Source organism: Eretmochelys imbricata, chromosome 6 (assembly GCF_965152235.1).
Source record: "Eretmochelys imbricata isolate rEreImb1 chromosome 6, rEreImb1.hap1, whole genome shotgun sequence".
Taxonomy (NCBI): Eukaryota; Metazoa; Chordata; order Testudines; family Cheloniidae; genus Eretmochelys; species Eretmochelys imbricata.
In genome coordinates this window covers 113,446,544-113,465,553 of record NC_135577.1, presented here as the reverse complement: position 1 = coordinate 113,465,553, position 19,010 = coordinate 113,446,544, and the positions used below count along the sequence as shown (strand labels likewise).

The 19,010-nt window shown below is 41.4% G+C and overlaps 1 protein-coding gene across 2 annotated transcripts in view; it reads right to left on the bottom strand.

Annotated features, from left to right (window-relative positions):
- Positions 1–19,010, bottom strand: part of ZFYVE21 (zinc finger FYVE-type containing 21) — a 37,008-nt gene that overhangs the window by 13,010 nt on the left and 4,988 nt on the right. Inside the window, exons 2-7 of one of the 2 annotated variants that reach the window (XM_077819462.1) lie at positions 18,273–18,323; positions 13,135–13,303; positions 10,513–10,588; positions 6,732–6,823; positions 5,787–5,840; positions 3,217–3,359 (exon numbers count right to left, since the gene is read on the bottom strand). In XM_077819462.1, the coding sequence (XP_077675588.1) occupies positions 3,217–3,359; positions 5,787–5,840; positions 6,732–6,823; positions 10,513–10,588; positions 13,135–13,303; positions 18,273–18,323 (585 nt within the window). The remainder of the gene's footprint in view (positions 1–3,216; positions 3,360–5,786; positions 5,841–6,731; positions 6,824–10,512; positions 10,589–13,134; positions 13,304–18,272; positions 18,324–19,010) is intronic. The other variant, XM_077819463.1, reaches the window with a different exon arrangement.

Genomic DNA, 19,010 nt, shown 5'->3' with positions numbered 1-19,010 from the left:
TTTCCATAGTAGCAACTGACTGATTTTGTGGGAGAGAATTTCTTAAATGAAAATGTGGAAGCTTTCAATATGATTTCAGGACACCGAGGAAGTCAAGTTTAAGATGGATGGGAACTTGACTTCTGATTTTCTTGAAATACTCTTAAGGAAGGTGGCTGGGGAATATTAAAGTTGAATATATCAGGCTGTGCAGCTTAAAATAAATGTAACACACCCATCTAGTCATTACAATAATGCTAACTCACTCTGCAGCTTTCCCCTTCCTTTTGGAGAAGCCACACTGCCACCTGAAAGAAACTGTTACAGTAGTATGCTCTTGGCTTTCGTGATTGACATGTTAGACAATTAATGCATCTTAAGAACCTGCCTCGTTCATATATCAGATGTGGAGGCAATCTCAGGCTCATCTAGGATAAAGAGACTGTTACCTGGCTGATCAGGGCAGATGTGAAAAAGTCGCTCTGACATTTTGCTGGAGTGTGGAGGAGTGAGTCAGTCATGGGCAGTGCTCACTGACCCACACTTGGAAAGCAGGAGGATCTAGCCTTTAATTATTAAGGCAGTTTAATTAAAAAAAAACACAACAAAAAACCCCACTCACATGACAGTATATAGTTTCTTCTCTAACAGAGTACATTTTTGCTGACATAGTTTTAAAAGGGGCGGGGGAGAAAAGCTACTGAACTGGTTGGTGGAAATCACTGGTTAAGCACTTGGAACTTTGGTTCGGTGAAGTGCTAAACTAGCTTTTGACAGCAGTAGCCTCTTCTGCAGGTGCAGAGGAAATATTTTCTTTTCAGCTTGTTCTACTAGTTCAAAGTTAAGAAACAGGAATTAAAAGTAGTAAAGCTTGTTTTCCCCTCTTTCAATCAATGAATTAAAGTGAGGTGTGAGAGGATTTGGTCTATAGTTCTAAGATCTTGAAGGACATGGTGACTAGAAACAATCAGTTCAACTCACTAGCAACATATAATACTTTTGTTAAATAAGTCACTTAGTTTTGTATATCAAAACTGTATTGGAAATCCCGTTTCTTATGTATCCAGCTCATTTAAGGTAGTTTGATTTAATATAAAAATTAAAAAGTGATGTTTGTGCATTTTTAATTGAATTCTAATTTTCATCCAAATGGAGCTTTACCCAAGTCTAGTAAATGTATCAGTCATCATTTTAACAAATGTAAAAGTTAATAATCTGAATAATTGCAACTATGTAGCTTACACTGTACAGATAATGTATCCTCAGCAAAAAGTACCACCATATTTAGTGTAAAGGCTGAAGTTACTTGCCAGTCAACATGTTTTAATGGTTACCAACCAGTAAGAATCAAACTTTTTATTAGGAAAATAAGGACAAATGCAAAATAAGATTAAAATAGATTTAAATCAAAGTTTTCCGCTTGCCGATTTAAATTATTTAAACCTGATTTATGTCACTTTGATTTAAATCAATCCACTCTGCTTTCCAACATTAATCTAACCTTTAATCCAAAATCCTTTCAGAATGTGTTATGGCTGTTTTCAATACTTGTTTCCAAAACTAAAATTTTATTTGGGATTTCCTTAAGGTTCGGGCTGATTTGTGAAATGAATTTAACTATTTGGAGCAGCATATATATCATGGTAGCCCCCAGCAGTCCCAATCAGGATTGGGGTCCCATTGTGCTGGATAACAAAAAAACAAACAAAACAAAACAAAAAACAAACCAAACATCTTAGCTGGGAATCAAAGAAGTTCTAAAAACCCAGGAATCAGGAAACAGATCTTATAGAGGATTCAGTGTTTCAGAGCAGTTATGAACTATACAGATTTTTGCAAGTTAGGCAGATGTTTATTCTCCTTACTTGTCAGTTCACCCTGTATAGTTCATTATACCCCAGGATTAACTGTACCCAACTACTAATTCTAGTTAATGCAAAACAGATTCACATTTTTATTGAAGACCTGGAAGAAAACCAAATCAACGGATAAACTTTGCAGGTGACACAAAAAGGTTGAGGGAGTGATAAATAATGAAGAGGACAGGTCACTGATACAACCCTATCTGGATCATTTGGTAATACAACCAACTGTGAACGTATACAGCTATGAGCAAATAATGTAGGCTAAGTTTGCAGTACAGGAAGCAGTGACTGAATGATTTGAGGCTCATGGTGGATAATCAGCTGAATATGAGCTCCCAGTGCAATACTGTAGACAAAAGGGCTACTGAATTCCTCAGATGCATAAACAGAGGAATCCCAATTAGGAGTAGTACGTTATTTTACCTCTGTATTTGACACTTGTGAAACTGCTGCTGGAATACTGTGCAATTTTTAAATCAAGATTGGATGTTTATCTAAAAGATCTGCTCTAGGAATTATTTCGGGAAAGTCCTATGGCCTGCATAATATAGGAGGTTAGACTAAATGATCACAATGGTCTCTTCTGTTCTTAAAATCTATGAAGTATTCCAAGGTCCCTCTATCAATTGAGTATTAAGAATAAAGATAACTTTGGAACTTTTAAAAAAAAGTTACAGTATGAAAGATATGGCCATCTGGTCTACTTTCACTGATTTATAACTGTTTCACAATGTAGACGTTAAGGTTTAGCAAGATTATGTTCTTCCCCTGCAGCTGGTGTTCTGTTAGCGTACTAACAACATGCCCTGTCTGCTGCTGTTTGATATATTTTATATATTATCGCACTCCCCCAGTTACTTAGGTCTGAACACACAGTCCACTGTTCTTACCCATTGATATTACAGTTTTTTGGGTTACGAAAGTGAACTACATTGGATTCCAGGATTATTACATAATAACTAATGGAAACCTAATTCAGGGTGTGTGTCTGTGTCTGTCTAGTGGGCATACAAGATGAAACCCTTGGAAGCGAAGGCTCTAGTTTGTAATCTTGTCAAATGCTGAGTATCAATCAATCTATGGCATCTGGAAATCCACGTACCACCAAATATTAAAGCCCCAGAGTAAAGAGAGTTTCCCTTGCTTGCTGTAACCACTCAATTTCCCCCCACCCATTTAGATGCCAAACCAGCATGTTTTCTAGACCTCAGCAGAAGCCAGTGCTGTAGTCAGAGTATGGTCTATCTAGTATAAAATGGGTTCTGGCCCTATTATATTTATAGTACAGTCACAACTAATTGTTTTGTACACAAATGGTGACCAAACTTAAGGTGATCAATTTTAAACATTAAATGTATTTTATACAAGTTACCTTATGCATAGCTGCTAGCCAGGCTGCTGACAGCTTCTTGTTGGAATTGAAGTCTTCACTGGCAGTAAATTTCATCTGTGTGAGCTCCTCTGACCCTGGTACCTTATACTGCAGGAGCATACCTGTGGCACGAGTATTGCCTCCTGAAAAGGGAAAATTAAAGTAGAGTCCTGAACAAGCAGTAGGAGAGCAAAGTATTTAGCCACCTAAGAAACGAAAGAAGAGGATGCTCTGTCCATAAATCACCAAGATAACTCATTCCCAACACCATTTAAATGCTTTAAATGTCTTGCATTAACAGCTGCTGCTACTGTCTGCTGCTGTGCGAGCATGAACCACAATGTGTTACCACAACCCAAAGCCAAGAATGCACGGTCAGAAGATCACTCAGGGAAGCTAGCAGCAAAGGGAATTATTGCTGGAAACAAAGCTATTTATATACTGACATTGCAAGAACGCCTTTCTAGCTTGGTATTTTTCTAAGTGTTAGAAGTCTTAAAAATAAAATTCATGGTAATTCACCACAGTATCTTGCAGTTTGCAAAGAAATGGAAGTTGTTATTCTTGTCAGATTTTTAAAAAAAAAAAAAAAAAAAAGAAGGGTTCTTTCTTGATAGGAAGTCTGAAAGCTTCCTGGTCTCCACCAGATAGATGGGAGGACAAGTGGCCTCATGGTGGAAACCTACTATGAGGCCAAATAACTCCTGAAAGTATCAGCATATGGGGTGTGTCCACCACAGAGGATGGCTTCACTCAAGGAAGTGTGTGGGAGAGTACACCACCTTATATAATTTATATTCTAGCTGTGATTTTAAGATGTGTTGTTCTTAATAGGCCACCCAGTGAAAACAAGGAGGGAAGTGAAGAACGCACATTGGAATCAGGTTAGCCTAAAAGTCAAGAAAGATTCTTATGGAATAAACACGTACTGTAACATTTTGCACCTTATTGTTTGGGGCATTTAGTACACTATTCTAGGATTAACTAAGTCACCAGAACCTTCAAAAACCAATCCTCTTGCAGGTCACCTCACCTGCCTGATCCAATGTGCCTTATGTAGACAAAGGCCTCATTTATTTCAATGAAAAGATTCTCTTCAGATGGGGTAGGGCCCTAAGGGGTCAGTGTCCTTATGGCACCATCCAAGAGAAATCCAGGCAGAAAGATAATCTTGCACTAAGCTTCTGAAGCACCATGTTATGAGTTAACATGTTTTTCAATCTCTTTGCAAAAGGAGCAACTGGATTCCTCTGCCCTCTCCAATTTACCTAGTTGGATTATAAAACTGAGTACCTAACTTTCAATGTACTGAGACCTTGACCAAATTCAGACTGTTGCAAATGTGATTACATGACACTGATCTGATCTACCAGTAAGCAAAAGTCAGTAGTAGGTTACATAAACGATACAGCACACAGCAAGACAGCAGAAAAACAAATATAGTGACCTGTATTTTCTCTTTATGACTTACTTAGTCACAAACCCATCTTTCCACCCAAAAAAAGCCTCCCACACCACTTGGGCATAAAATAAATAGCTTCTCCCCTCCCTCAAAAGGGCAGACAATCCTTAGCTTAAGAATAAAGTCATGCCAAATGTACTGACTATCCAAAATTAAGATTTTTATGAATATCCATTTTTAAAATCTCATGACGTGCTAATTACATTTGCAGTACATTTCAAGTACATATACTCTACATACCCAGCTACACAAGACGATCGTTAAGATCATATACTGAAGCATAATAGCAAGATGATAATCCATGTTGAATATGCACACTTGCCCATGTATTTGTTATCAAAGATACTTAAAGAAAATCAATTTATTTACAATATTTCATTATGAGGACTGGAACAAAGCTTCCAACTTGTGCTCACTATTGTGATTTCACTACTGCTTTGGTCTAGAAACTGACCCAATAGCACACTGTTTGAAGCACCAATATATTCTCTTCAAGAGACATAAGTGGAAGAAACTGAACTGTCTTAGTTATAGACCTACAACTCCAAAGCGATACTAAATACTGGTCACTTCTTCCGTTTCCATTTCCACCACTTATTCCTTCCATTTACCCCTTTATTCATTCATTCCCTCTGCTTCCTCATTTATTCTATAACCAACATTCAACACATCCACACGTTTCTTCCTCTACCCATCCTCCCATCTTGAGCAGCAGTACTTTGGTCACTTCAGGAAGTGAACACTCTAGTGCTCACCCATTTGTACAACAGGAAGTGAGCTATGCATAGTGCCTGTCAGCAAGGAGAATAGCCACAAGTATATGATTTAAGGGAGCCCTGATCAAGGCAGAAGTATTTTAAGTCATCCTCCAATAGTCAAAATGTTCTCCACTTTAGAATTTAGATTGATAATCTCTGTGTTTCTATTCTTTCTAAGGGCATCACACAAAATACATGTTGTTTAAAATCTAACACTTTTAAACACAGGTTGCCCAAAATTAATTTTAGTAAGATCTACAGATGGCAAAGAGGAGAGGAAGAAAGCAGCACTGAAAAGGGCATCATAACAGCATGCTCAGGTGAATCAAGTTCACAACAACATTGCTGACCTTCAGTAATGTGTTGGCTCTCCAGAAGGCTGGTATAAGTGTGAATATCTTTTTCTACATCAAGAAGGTAGGCAAGCAGGGAGAAGAAAAATTAGTCAGAAGAGCAGTGAATAAAGAAATTGAAGGAGCATTAAGACACATTCAAATGGCCACATATTTGATTGACTACACTGGTCCCACATTCCACAGATGTGAGATTTACAATGGAAGTCCAGTAGTACTTGACAAAATTATTAATGGTAAAGAATCACTTTCGAAATCCTTGTTCCCATTTTTTATTTACTGTACTCTAATACTGGGTTTGCGCCTGATGAGCATATTTTGTAGGACTTGGGTAAAAGTTAGTTACCCCATTCAGATTTTGGTTGGCCACAATCAGGGGTCAGGTGAAAAGTAAAACTCTGCATAATTGTTTGGTTAGCCACATAACTACATCTAACTGGTAACAGTTTAATTTGATAATACTAATTGGTCCCAATCTGTGGTTCTGACACTGCACTCCCATTAACTCCGGAGTCTGTCCCTTATAATGCTGGCTTCAAGCAAAAGCAGGCCACAGCTGTGTCCTGATACTTTCCATTCTGATGACTAAAGTTCTTCTCCACCACTACCCGTACTCAATCAAGAGTGCATCTCTATGGTTCAGGCAGTGGGAAGTGGCAGCAGGGCAGATGCCCACCGTCACTTCCTTCAAGATACAAAGTTCTACTGGATGAGGATCAAAAGGTCAGAAATCAATTCTGAATTCTTGAGTTTTTTCTAAAATGCTACTGTCAGCAGCCACAAGGATAGGCTTCCAAATGCTGCTGTTGTACTCCGAGTGAAATGAAGCACCCATATCTGAGTTGTCAGTGCAAAAGAAGGTGTATTGTTTTATTAGGTTAAGGAAAAGCGTTGCAAATTTGTAACTTATGACCATTAGTTTAGATTCATTGCAAGATTTACCTCCAGGAGTAAATCCCTCGGTAAGAATCTGGACAGTCGAAATCTGTGCAATTTCAATTTCATAATGGCTGTCTCCATCCAGAAACAGATATCTACACAACAGAAGAAAACATTGCTTCTTACAAGTGTGTCATTTTGTGAACTTGAAAATTAAGTCTGATTCAAGAGAAACAACAGGTTCTACCAACAGTATCCTGGCAGTTTATGTACTTTAACACAAACCTCACAGGAATTAATTCCTACAGACAATCACAAGCTGTAAAGATAGGAAGAAAAGCTTTTAACACAAAAACCAACCAACCAAAGAAACACCACCTTCCACCAACCTTCTGATCTTCAGTTAAAGCCAGTTGAAAGCTATGGGCCAGACTGCCAGGTGCCTCTTGCAAAACTTCCTGCAGAGCATCCTCAAGAGGAAAAGCGACTGAGACATTTTGAAAGAGATTGTCTAACCATCTATAGCCTGAGGATCACACTCAGCTCTGTGGAGGCTGGAACCTTATGCATGAGTTCAGTTTTTAAAACAAACATTTTGAAACAATTTTTTCAATGGTTAAATTTTTCCTCTCATGCCCTCTCAACCAGTACCCTTCCCATTACTGTTGGCAACACATTATTTATATTCCAATAGCACTTACAAGTCATCTAAGGTTGAGATCCCACTGTACTAGGCACTATACAAACATACAACAGAAGACTGCACCTACCCCAACGTGGTTAAAACAAAAAACGAACAAAAACTACAGACAGTAGGCAAAAAAACAAAGCAAGCAAGCAGTCTGGTGGCACCTTAAAGACGAACAAATTTATTTGGGCATAAGCTTTCATGGATAAAAACCCACTTCTTCCATGAAAGCTTATGCCCAAATAAATTTGTTCGTCTTTAAGGTGCCACCAGACTCCTTGTTGTTTTTGTGGATACAGACTAACACAGCTACCCCCCTGATACTAGACAGTAGGCAGTTTAAGATACACTCAATTTCTTTCCACTGTTATTCACAATCAACCAACCAACCCACCCTCTATTCTGTTCACCTCCAATAGGGGAATACTTCACCTCCCTCTGGCTGTAGGAGTTTAAATTAAGAACCTGCCAAAATTATCTGAAGGTACCCCCCTGGCCGTTTCATCTCTCACAAAGAAATGGACAGGACACTCACCTGGTCTTTTGCACACCAGGTGTCCACTACCAATGACTTCCAACCCCCACTGAGGTGAGGGGCCCTACACTGCCCCTCCATTCTTCCTACCAAACCCCACAACCTTGGGGGTCAGCAGATTCTCCTCTCCTCCTCCAGAGCCAGGCTTTCTTCTTTCCGAAGAACTCTAAAATTCACCCTTTTTTCAGTATCCATTACCAAACTCCTAGTCCACACGCTGGTCCTCTCCCAGTTTAACTCTGCAAGACATGTACCTGTCATCATCCTGAGGATTCTGCTTGTATATTGTACCTCTTTATCCCCCACATTCATCTGATGCAAGTTTTTGCAGATTAACAGCTCAGAGGGGGGTTAAGGACAATCTTCCTTTGTGTGTACATCTAATGGTTTTGCAAGCTACCAGTACACAAATAAAAATGAGACTAGTCACGTGGACTGTACAGTAGGCACAGTATACAGAACTCATTTCTTCTAGATAACCAGCTAGCAGACAGCAACAGTCTGTCACTACCTGCCTAGCCAGATTCAAATTAATGACTTACATGCAAAGTGCTTCATAATATTCCAACATTAATGTCTGGAGCCATCCAAGCTTCTTAGGGTATGTCTACATTGCAAAACAGAAAACAAAACAAAAAAAACACACACCCCCCCCACCCCGCCACACGCACATAACTGAAGCAGTGAGTCTCAGCGCCCAGGTCAACTGACTAAGGCTTGCTCTACAGGGCCAAAAATAGCAGCATAGGCATTCCCACTCCTGCTGGAGGCCTGGCTGAAACCTGACAAGGGTGGCTGATCTCAGAGCCCAGACTCCAGCTCAAGCAGGAACATCTACACTGCTATTTTTAACCCTGTAGCATGAGCCCGAGTCAACTGACCCAGGCTCACATTCACTGCCATGGGTCATTTTTTGCAATGTAGACATACTTTTAGTGTAAATTTTTGCTGTGATCTGCAAGGTTTCATGAACAAAAACAAACAAAAAAACAAAACAAAAAACAACCAGACTGATGATGCATCATATGACAATAAGCCCAAAAGGGCTTACCCTCTGCTAATCCCTAGGGCCCTACCATTTCAGGGCAGTGTGTCACTGACTCTGAAATAAGCCCTTCCCCATGAAATCTGATCTCCCACTTGTTGCTGGGAGTGCCCCAGTCAGGGGGCTCCTGGCTGCAAGTCCTGGCTAGACCGGGGAGGGAGAGGACTTGTCTTTTCCATGCACAGCCACTGTCGCTTTCAGAGGGAGATCAGACCCACCTCGGAGTACCTGCCTCACTCCACTGCAGGAAGCTCCAGCCCCGGAGGTTCCTGCAGCTAGAGAAGACTTGTGAAGGTGGGTCAGATATCCCCCTGCTCTTGGGAGCACTCCAGCCAGGGAGCTCTAAGCTGTGAGTCCTTGCTGGGCTAGGGAGGGACAGGACCAGTGTTCCCTCTAGTTTTTTCCACCCATGTGCGGAATTAATTTTGTTATATGCACCAATATGACACATCACCTCCATATTGGTGCACATAACAAAAATTCATGTGGTGGGGGTGGGGCCGACTGGTTCGGAGTGTGGGAAGGGGCTCAGGGCTGGGGCAGAGGGTTAGGTGCAGGGGTGTGAGGACTCTGGCTGGGGGGGGTGCAGACTCAGGGGTGGGACTGGGGACGAGCGGTTTGGGGTGCAGAAGGGTGTTCTGGGACTATGGTGGGGAGAGAGGACTCCCCCCAGCTCTCTCCCGCCACAGCAGCAACTGGGCTGTGGGCGAGAGGTGCCTCTCTCCACCATGGCAGCTCCAGGGCTGGGGCTGCAGGATAGGCGCCCCTTCCCCAGCAGGTCGGGTCTGGGCCGCCCCGGTCGTGCCTGAGGCTGGGCCGCAGCAGAGTTGGGGCCAGTGGAGGGCCGTCGCGGCAGGTTGGGAGCCAGGCTAGGTTAAAGCCATGGAAGGAGCACCCCTCCCCTGGCCGGTTCCCGGGTGGGTTCCCTGAGCACCTGTGCGGCACTAAATAGGCTGATGCATGGCTGCGCAGCTTACAGAGAACTTAGGACAGGACTTGTCCTTCCCTTATATAGCAGCTCTTGGTGGAGATCAGACCCACCACTGAGTGCCTGCTTGCCTCCCCCCTCCTCCAGAAAGCTCCAGCCCTAAGGGTTCCTGCAGCTAGAGGAGATTTGTGGAGGCAGTTGGATATACTCCTGCTCCTGGGAGCACCCCAGCCAGGGAGCTCTTAGCTGTGAGTCCCTGCTGGGCTCGGGGGAGAGATGACTTGTCCTTCCCTTGCATGGCAGCTCAGAGGGGGGAGGCAGGCAGGCACTTCTGGGTACCTTTTGGGTTGGGACCCCCACGGTTACAACATCATGAAATTTCAGATGTAAACAGCAGAAAACGTGAAACTGACTAATTTTAAAACTCTCCGGCCATGAAATTGATTAAAATGGACGGTGAATTTGGTAGGGCCCTACTCATACCATGTACTCACTTGCTGATTCTGGAAACATTTTAGAGCACAAACCGGCAGGAATGCTGTAGAGGCAACATACAAGACCTCAAGAAGAGCGGGGATGGGGAGATTAAATAAAAATTTTAAAACCTAACCAGATTTAACAAGTGCAGTTTCCATTCTCATTTCTCACCTCTGGTTGTTGGAAAGTCGACAAACCATCATCTCAGATTTTTCTGATGTTCCCCGAGCAACAGAGAATGTAGCACCTTAGTAGAAAAAATTTCCCAAAAATTTATTCAGTTATTCAAATGCTAAATTTGTAATTTAAGAAAGAAGCAAAGTTAGCGTATCAAGAACTTTTATAAACTTTTGCACTTCATGCACCTATCCTAATGGCTTGAACACCTTAAGCTGCGTTATGCTCTCCATTTTACCCAATCTATTTAAAAAGTCTAATCCTGAAAAACACATCAAAAGAGTTCACTGTCACCATCAACAGCAAAATGGTGCAGTTGTAACTAAACATCCTGCGATCAGTTAATATTTCTTCTCCAGTGTGTCACTCCTGGAGGAATTCTGTGCTACTGCGCGCGCACATAATAAGCTGCACACAGTTTTTGTGTGTGCAGAAAAAAAGCTTCTGCTGAAATGCTGATGCAGTTCCACCTTTTGCCCACCAGAGGGCACTGTGGCACAGGAACACAGCAGCAGCTCCCAGCCAGCGAGGGAAGAAAATGAGCCCGTCTTCTTCGCACTGCTTGCCCGGCCTGGCCCAGGAAACAGGGGCAATGGGGAAACAGATAGCATGGGGTTGCTGGGGAGGACAGACTGGGGCAGGGACTGAATGGGAGTTGAGGCACGGGGCCAAGGGTGGTGCAGGGCCACATGGTGATGGGAGAGGGAGATGCAGGGCAACATAGGGACAGCGGGTGGCTGAATGGGGGTACAGAGACATTGGGAGAGGGGGCTGCAGGGCCACATGGGGATGCAGGAAGATCTGGGGACAGGGGCAGATGTGCCTGACTGAATGAGAGAGCCTAGGTGTCAGCCAGGGTCTGCATGGGGGATGCTCTTTAACCATCCCTTCCAACCCCCCCCCAAAAACCTGTTGTACATACTTTTCCCACTCATACCCAACAACCCTCCAAGTTCACACAAAGGCTCCTTCCCAGCAGTTTACTTCCCTCTCCCTCAGCTCCTCCATTACCCCCGACTCCCACAAGCATTTGCACTGCTTCTGAGGGGTGCAGGAAATAAGGTTCTGTACTGTAGTTTATATGAATTACTGAGAGTTGTGTATCAATATGCCGAGTAATGAATCTATTTGTCAAAAGATTTCCTGAATCTTTATTGTTGTCTGTATTGTTACAGACATACTTGCCGACACGTATTTTGAAATAAATGACCAAAAATAATTGAAACTGGTGTGATACTGTGTTTAGACAAAACATGCAAAATTCTGCATATTAAAATACTGTGCGCAGAATTTTTAATTTTTTGGCCCAGAATTCCCCTAGGAGTAATGTGTGTAGATTGTTGTATGTTTACTGGATTTAAGGCACACCCTCAACCTCAAAGCAAGAGGCAAAGGACAGTATCAAATGATTGTTGGACAGTTTCCTGCAGCTACACTGGACCATTTTTTGTAATCAAATATTGCAGTTAGTAAAAATATTATAGAAACTTTTTAAAGAAATGTACAGAATATACAGAAAGAAAGATTTTATTGGCAGGTAGCCGTTCAATTCAGGACTGTCCCATGCTCAGATTTTCTTAGTTACACCAGTGTAAGTCAGGACTCCATCAAAGTCAATGAAGTTATACTGCTGTACATGAGAAAAATAAAATAATCCTCTTACAAATAGTTTGTTTAAAAGCCTTACGTGCCTCACCCCCAGAGCACATTATAGAATAACCAGTGCATTATATTATACGTAATCCATGTGTAGATGTGTTCGGAGAGCATGTTTCCCTCCCCATTAGGAGCACTAATTTTGGTTCAGTCTTTCACAACCAAAGAGATCAAAGTGTTAAAATTAAAATGTAAGTGTTCTATAGAAATTGGTACATTCCTTCCTAAGCTCATGGAGCTGTAGGACATCTCACGTGGAACATGCATTCTAATTAGGAGGTGTGCTTTTGCCTAACTACTGAAAATACCTATTAAAGTCACATTCAGCATCCCTTGAAAGGCATGTTTCCAATTATAAATAGTCACAGAATATTTTTAAAATTTAAGACATCAGATTCTTCATTTTTAAAAATAGTGCAATCAGGGCTCCAGTTATATTTCATACTACTCTTTAAATCTATTTACAATTGACAGTTCAGTGACAATCAGAGCCACCTACACAGTCTAGGGAGGAAGAAGAGATCAGAGGCTGAAATGAAGTTTGAAGCATGTATTCTCTCTCATTAGAAGAATTCAAAATTGTTCTTTTTACTGTTAAGAGTGTATTTGATCCACATTGTGATTTAATGAAGTGCAATACTACAAGAGAGCTATTATCATGACCTCACACATTCATCAGCTAATAAGAGGCAGAGTTCCTTTGACTGTAGAAGCAGAACTTTTAAAATATATAAAAATAAAAATCTCATCTCCGAAGAACAGATCTGGCTGGATAACAAAATAATGGGCAAACAAAAAAAAATGACAGTGGGAAAGTATTTCAAAGGAGATTTCTAGAGACTGCAACATAGCGCCTTACTTGACAACACAAGGGAATTAGATCTGCTATTTATCTCATTTGACACTCACTAGAATAACTATGTACAAGATCAAAACAACAGTTGTGCATGCAGTACTTACCATTCATAAGCACTTTAAGCTGCTTGTCATAAAATTCCGTTTCTTTCTGAGAGATGAGAGCACATTCAGCACACTGACGCACAGGATCTACAAAGTACATACGAGACAGAGGCACTTTTTTACTGCAGCACTTGTCACAAAAGCACTTCCCACATCTCCGGCAGTGGTGCTAGGCAAAAAATAAAATAAAATAAAAATACTAATATTACAAAAGATGCAATTAATACAGAGCTGATAATGTTACCACATCAAGAACACTAGTACTCCTAAAGCATTGGCATGCTTGCCTAGTTTCTCTTGTGCAAGTAATACCAAGATACACAGAGGGGAAAAAAATACTAGATATGGCTAATTAAGTGTCACGTGATTCTAGAGATAGTAAGAAGTGCTAAAATGACATCTCTGGAGACTGGAACACTAAAGACGGTCTAGCATGAGCAATAGCAGTGCAAGCTTCTCCAGATACCCGAGCCCTGTGCTTCAGGTCTGACCAGAGTGAAAAAGGATGAAAAGGAGTCTCCATGGACCATTAAATCCTTGTCCTCACTGTCAAAAAGACTGCAAAATATAATGGTGGTTTGCATGTCCTCTTCACTTGCCACTGGGTTCCATCTTTAGCCCATGCCTCTCTCTCCAAATATTTAATTCCATGTCTAAACAGTGACAGAACCAATTCCAGGTTTTAGAGACAGGATTAAAAATAAAAATCATTAAATCAGAAATAACAGTTAGTAGAACAAGAAAAATCCTACAAGCGTCCAGTGAAGTTGAGATAATGGCAAATCATTTGCCAGTGTGATAAGGCCTATGTCACAGCAATTCTAAGTTCTCAGCAAGTCAGCAGTGGCGGCTATCCCTCAATACAAGGATGTTACCTGCCAGGAGGAAGAAACTTAAGATAGCTGACAAGTCCAATCTGTGCTCTACAGGTTTTTCCACATACATGACAGGGGGTTGCTTGGAGAGAGCACAACTGCTGGCCGGGATGATGTACATTTTCCTTCTACCTGTGCTGTTTCTCAGCCTCATGAGCAAAGCAATTCTCTTTAAAATGGTTGAGGCTTGATGTATGATGCAATGCCATTGCAGTCTATTGCCAGCCAGCTCTTCCCAATTCGTGGGGTCAACACCTCCCTTCTTCAAATATACTTTCCAGTGACTTCTTGTAGCATTTTTTGCCCCCGTGGGTCCTTTTACCATGACTAAATTCAGAAAAGAGGATTTGCTTTGGAACACAAGTATTGGCCATCTACACACAATGACCAGCCCAGCGAAGCTGATGTTTCATAACCTTCGCCTCAACACTGGTGATGTTAGTTGCAGAGAGAATGCTGGCACTGGTGCAACGGTCTTCCCATCTGATATAGAGAGAATCTTCCTAAGGTAGCACTGTAGGTGCCACTCGAGATGCTTAAGATGGCTTTGGTATGTCACCTAGGTCTCGCACCCATAAGGGGAAGTGAGGATCTTAGCTTCCATTCGCAGCTCTCTCTCTCAATAAAGACATGACAGAGCAACTTTCCAAAGGATGTGTTGGCACAACAAGTCCTATGTTTGATCTCCACATCAAGATTGGCTGTCTGGGAGAGATAACTACCAAGGTAAGGGAAATGCTCAACATTTTTCAGGCTTTAACCACAGATGACAATTTGTGGGAGAAGGGGGACAACTTATCCTGGGACAGGCTGATGGAGCATCTTAGTCTTCCCAACGTTGTGGGAAAGTCCCAGGCTATGATAGCACCATAGAAAAAAAATCTAGGGTGGATTGCAAGTCAGCCTCGGTGTGCATGCGGATAGCACAGTCAACATACTGAAGGTCTATAATAACAGTTCTAATGACCTTTGTTTTAGAATGAAGATGCCACAGGTTGAAGAGCTGGCCATCCATGTGATTCTTCAAGAATTGGGCTTGAGTAAGGCAGTCACAAATAAGAATCAAGATCACAGCAACGTAGATGGGAAAAAAGGATTGGGGCAATAACGCAGCCCTGCTTGACATCAGTCTAGGCAGTGAATGGGTCCATCTCTAACCCATTAAAGATGACAGTGCCGGTCAACCCATCATGAAGTAACCTGAGAACGTGAATGAATTTCAACGGACAGCCAAACCTAGACCTTCCATAACAGTTCACAAAGGAGGGAATCCAAGACCTAAGTTAGGTCACTAAATGCCATGAACAGTGGCTGGTGTTGTTCTATACACTTCTCTTGGATTTTTTTGTGCAACAAAATATGAGTCAACAGTGTGCCCTTGTTGCCAAGAAGACCAATGGCATTTTGGGATGTGTAAGTAGGGGCATTGCCAGCAGATCGAGGGACGTGATCGTTCCCCTCTATTTGACATTGGTGATCCCTTATCTGGAGTACTGTGTCCAGTTTTGGGCCCCACACTACAAGAAGGATGTGGAAAAATTGGAAAGAGTCCAGCGGAGGGCAACAAAAATGATTAGGGGACTGGAACACATGAGTTATGAGGAGAGGCTGAGGGAACTGGGGATGTTTAGTCTACGGAAGAGAAGAATGAGGGGGGATTTGAAGGCTGCTTTCAGCTACCTGAAAGGGAGTTCCAAAGAGGATCGCGCTAGACTGTTCTCAGTGGTAGCAGATGACAGAACAAGGAGTAATGGTCTCAAGTTGCAGTGGGGGAGATTTAGGTTGGATATTAGGAAAAACTTTTTCACTAGGAGGGTGGTGAAACACTGGAATGCTTTACCTACGGAGGTGGTGGAATCTCCTTCCTTAGAAGTTTTTAAGGTCAGGCTTGACAAAGCCCTGGCTGGGATGACTTAATTGGGGATTGGTCCTGCTTTGAGCAGGGGGTTGGACTAGATGACCTCTTGAGGTCCCTTCCAACCCTGATATTCTATGATTCTATGTCGGTGGTGCCCCGACATAGAATGACAATTTGACCACCTTGGGATTCCGGAAGGATGTCTTTGGTAAGAGGCAGGAGATTGCTCGCATCCTTTTGAACAAGGAACTTCCCCGCAATGGAGAAGAGAGCAATGCCTCAATAATTCCCTCACATTGCCAATATTGTGACCATTTTTAAGAAACGGGACAAGTCACTCCTTAGATTGGGTAGAATTTTCTCATGAACTTCAGAATCGTGCCAGTTGCGAGACTCTTCACAATGCCTCATTGAGAGGTTCTCTGACCTACCTGACAAAGTCAATGACATCCAAATACATTGGGAGGAGTTCAAGACCATTATTCACAAGGCATATGCTGAATTCACAAGGCATATACTCCACTCACCGTATTGGATATGATGAAAACAAGGAAATCCTAACACTTATTCATCAGAAGAGAAGCACATTTTGCACTTGGTAAAATGAACCCTCTATCCAGCAAAGAGAGACACTTATCAGCTTAAAGTTGTAGTTCAAAGGGGGCTGCATGACATCAAGAATCAGTGGTGGCAAGCAAAGGCCATGGAGATCCAGAGCTTCACTGATCCACATGACATGAGACGCTTTTTTCAACCAACAAAAGCCACTTACAGGCCACATTCAAAGGACACAACCCCTCTGCAATCTCAGGACAGCTCCTCCCTTCTTAAGGGCAATGTAACCCTCAAGCAATGCTGGAAGGAGCATTTTGAGACGCTATTGAACTGCTAATCTGAAGTCTCAGCTGCCACCACCCAGTCCATTCCTCAGCATTCAGTAATAGAACCTCTTGCTGACCCTCCATCTCCTGAGGAAGTTTGGCATGCCATCACTCAGACTTGAAACAACAAGGTCCCAGGCCCAGATGGCATCCCCATGGAGGTCCTCAAAGCTGGTGGAATAGCACTCGTGCAAAAGCTCCAATTTCTCAGCTTGTAGTGGGACCCCAAATCACTATTTCCACTGGAAACGATGACAGGCACAATAGTTATTCCTGGTTTGAGATCACAGAGAAAATTAAGTAAAACTCTCCGTGGGAGATGGAGCATATCAAGCAACCAACTTATGGATCAAAGTAAGTTTCAACCACCGACGTTAACAAACAATAGCTTGAGTTTTTGAATATTTCTTTAATTAGGGAGCAAAACTTATGTGCGGAGAACCACCAATAAACCTCTCCAATATGCCCATTCTCCTCATTGATCAGCCACATTTACTTACCATAGTTACCAGTCTAATACTAAGTCCTGAAGATTCCCAGTATCCCATATTTAATTAGATTTATTTTCCATTTCGTTACACTGTATCTGTTGGGTTTTATACTCCAAACAACAAATTGCAAAACAAGAGTTTCAACCCAAGATGCATCTTACATCCATCTTTCTTCCTTTCCATCAGTGTATGCTAGCAAAATGTCTGTGTAATTAGGTAGTTATGCAAGGAATGTTATTCATTGCTAGTTTGTGCAAAAGTCAGCAGGACAATCATTCTAGCTATCTAAAACAATTCTGCCTCCCCTCCTTCAGCAAAATGCTCCGTCTCCTCTGACGGTAGTTCCCAGTAAGACAGCATCTTCTCTATGCTGCTTGCTAGTAAAAGTTCATGCAACAGAAGACAACATAAAAGTTAATTAAAATACTTCTATATGGATGGACTGAATTACATGCCCAATGCAGCCCACCTCATTAATTTCAATGAATTACTGTTCATAATTCAACAAAAGAACTAAATTTTACTTATAGCAATTGCATCTTTTGCCAACATCTTCACCCATTATTTGTTTTGCACATTTTGTCCAATTACTTTATAAACAGGCTCTCCCTAGAATCCAAGCCCTGAAAATAAGTTTTCCTAATATTAGACTCTTTCACTCACATAACTAATTTTTTATGCAATCTGAGTGTACTGAAATGAACGTTTGTTGTTTACTTGCCAGCATTACTGACAACAGCACATTTTGAGAAGTGTTACTTACATGTTGCCTCAAAACTAGCAAAGTATTTTAGTCCTAAAAACAGGCATTTATTTTAAATTTCACAGCAGAATAATAGATTAAAAAGAATGAAGACATATTCCTGGGGGGGGAACCAAAAGCTATTTTTAAGGCATGTCAAATTTTGGGTGTAAAGTACTTGACAGCATCCTTTTGAAACACAGGTTTCAACACATTTCAAAACAAGAGTTCACAAAAAAAGTTCCACAATGTAATGTATTTAGGCTATTACGTTTTGTTGCTCTCTCTTACCTTTCTGGTTATGAAATCAAACTTAGTTTCACACTGCATACATCTTGGACACTAGAAAACAGTAAAGAGTACAAGATTTATCTACATCTTTATCCAGATACAATGCACAAGACTAAACATATTAGAGTAATTTCTAGGAAGTTAAATAGCTAATGAATTTCCATACAATATCTAAGTAATGCTTGTTTCTCACTTATCTTAATCTTCTGAACATGTGTGTGGTAGGCAAGTACTATCCACATTTTACAGAGAAGAAAGAGCAAAAAAAAAATTGATTTTCCCTAGGCACAAAGTGAACCAGTAACAGTCAGGATTACAACTCAGGAGTTCCAATCTCCTGCATAGTCCATTAGGCTATGTGGCCACTTCTGTGTTCCAAATTTGTATAGCGTACATAGAATACAATACAAGTTATTCATTTATTATACTGTTACTTGTTTTTAACTCACAAGTGTTGTTAGTTTATGCACTTTAACAACATTATCAGTAGTTAAAATATCTGAAAAATAGCATATTTATCCTGGAAGTTCTGTTCCCTCCTCCCTGCTGCAACCATGAAGGCTAAATCGATATCGGCAAAATTTCACTTGATAGTTTAGAACTTTTTTCCTAGAAAGAGCTTGGTGAAAGAAAATTATATATATGTGAAGTCACTTTAATTTCTTTTCCCCCTCTCATTAAACATTTGATAAGAGCCACCTGCTCTGGGCTTTGTCGTCTAAATTGGTAACAGTGCTT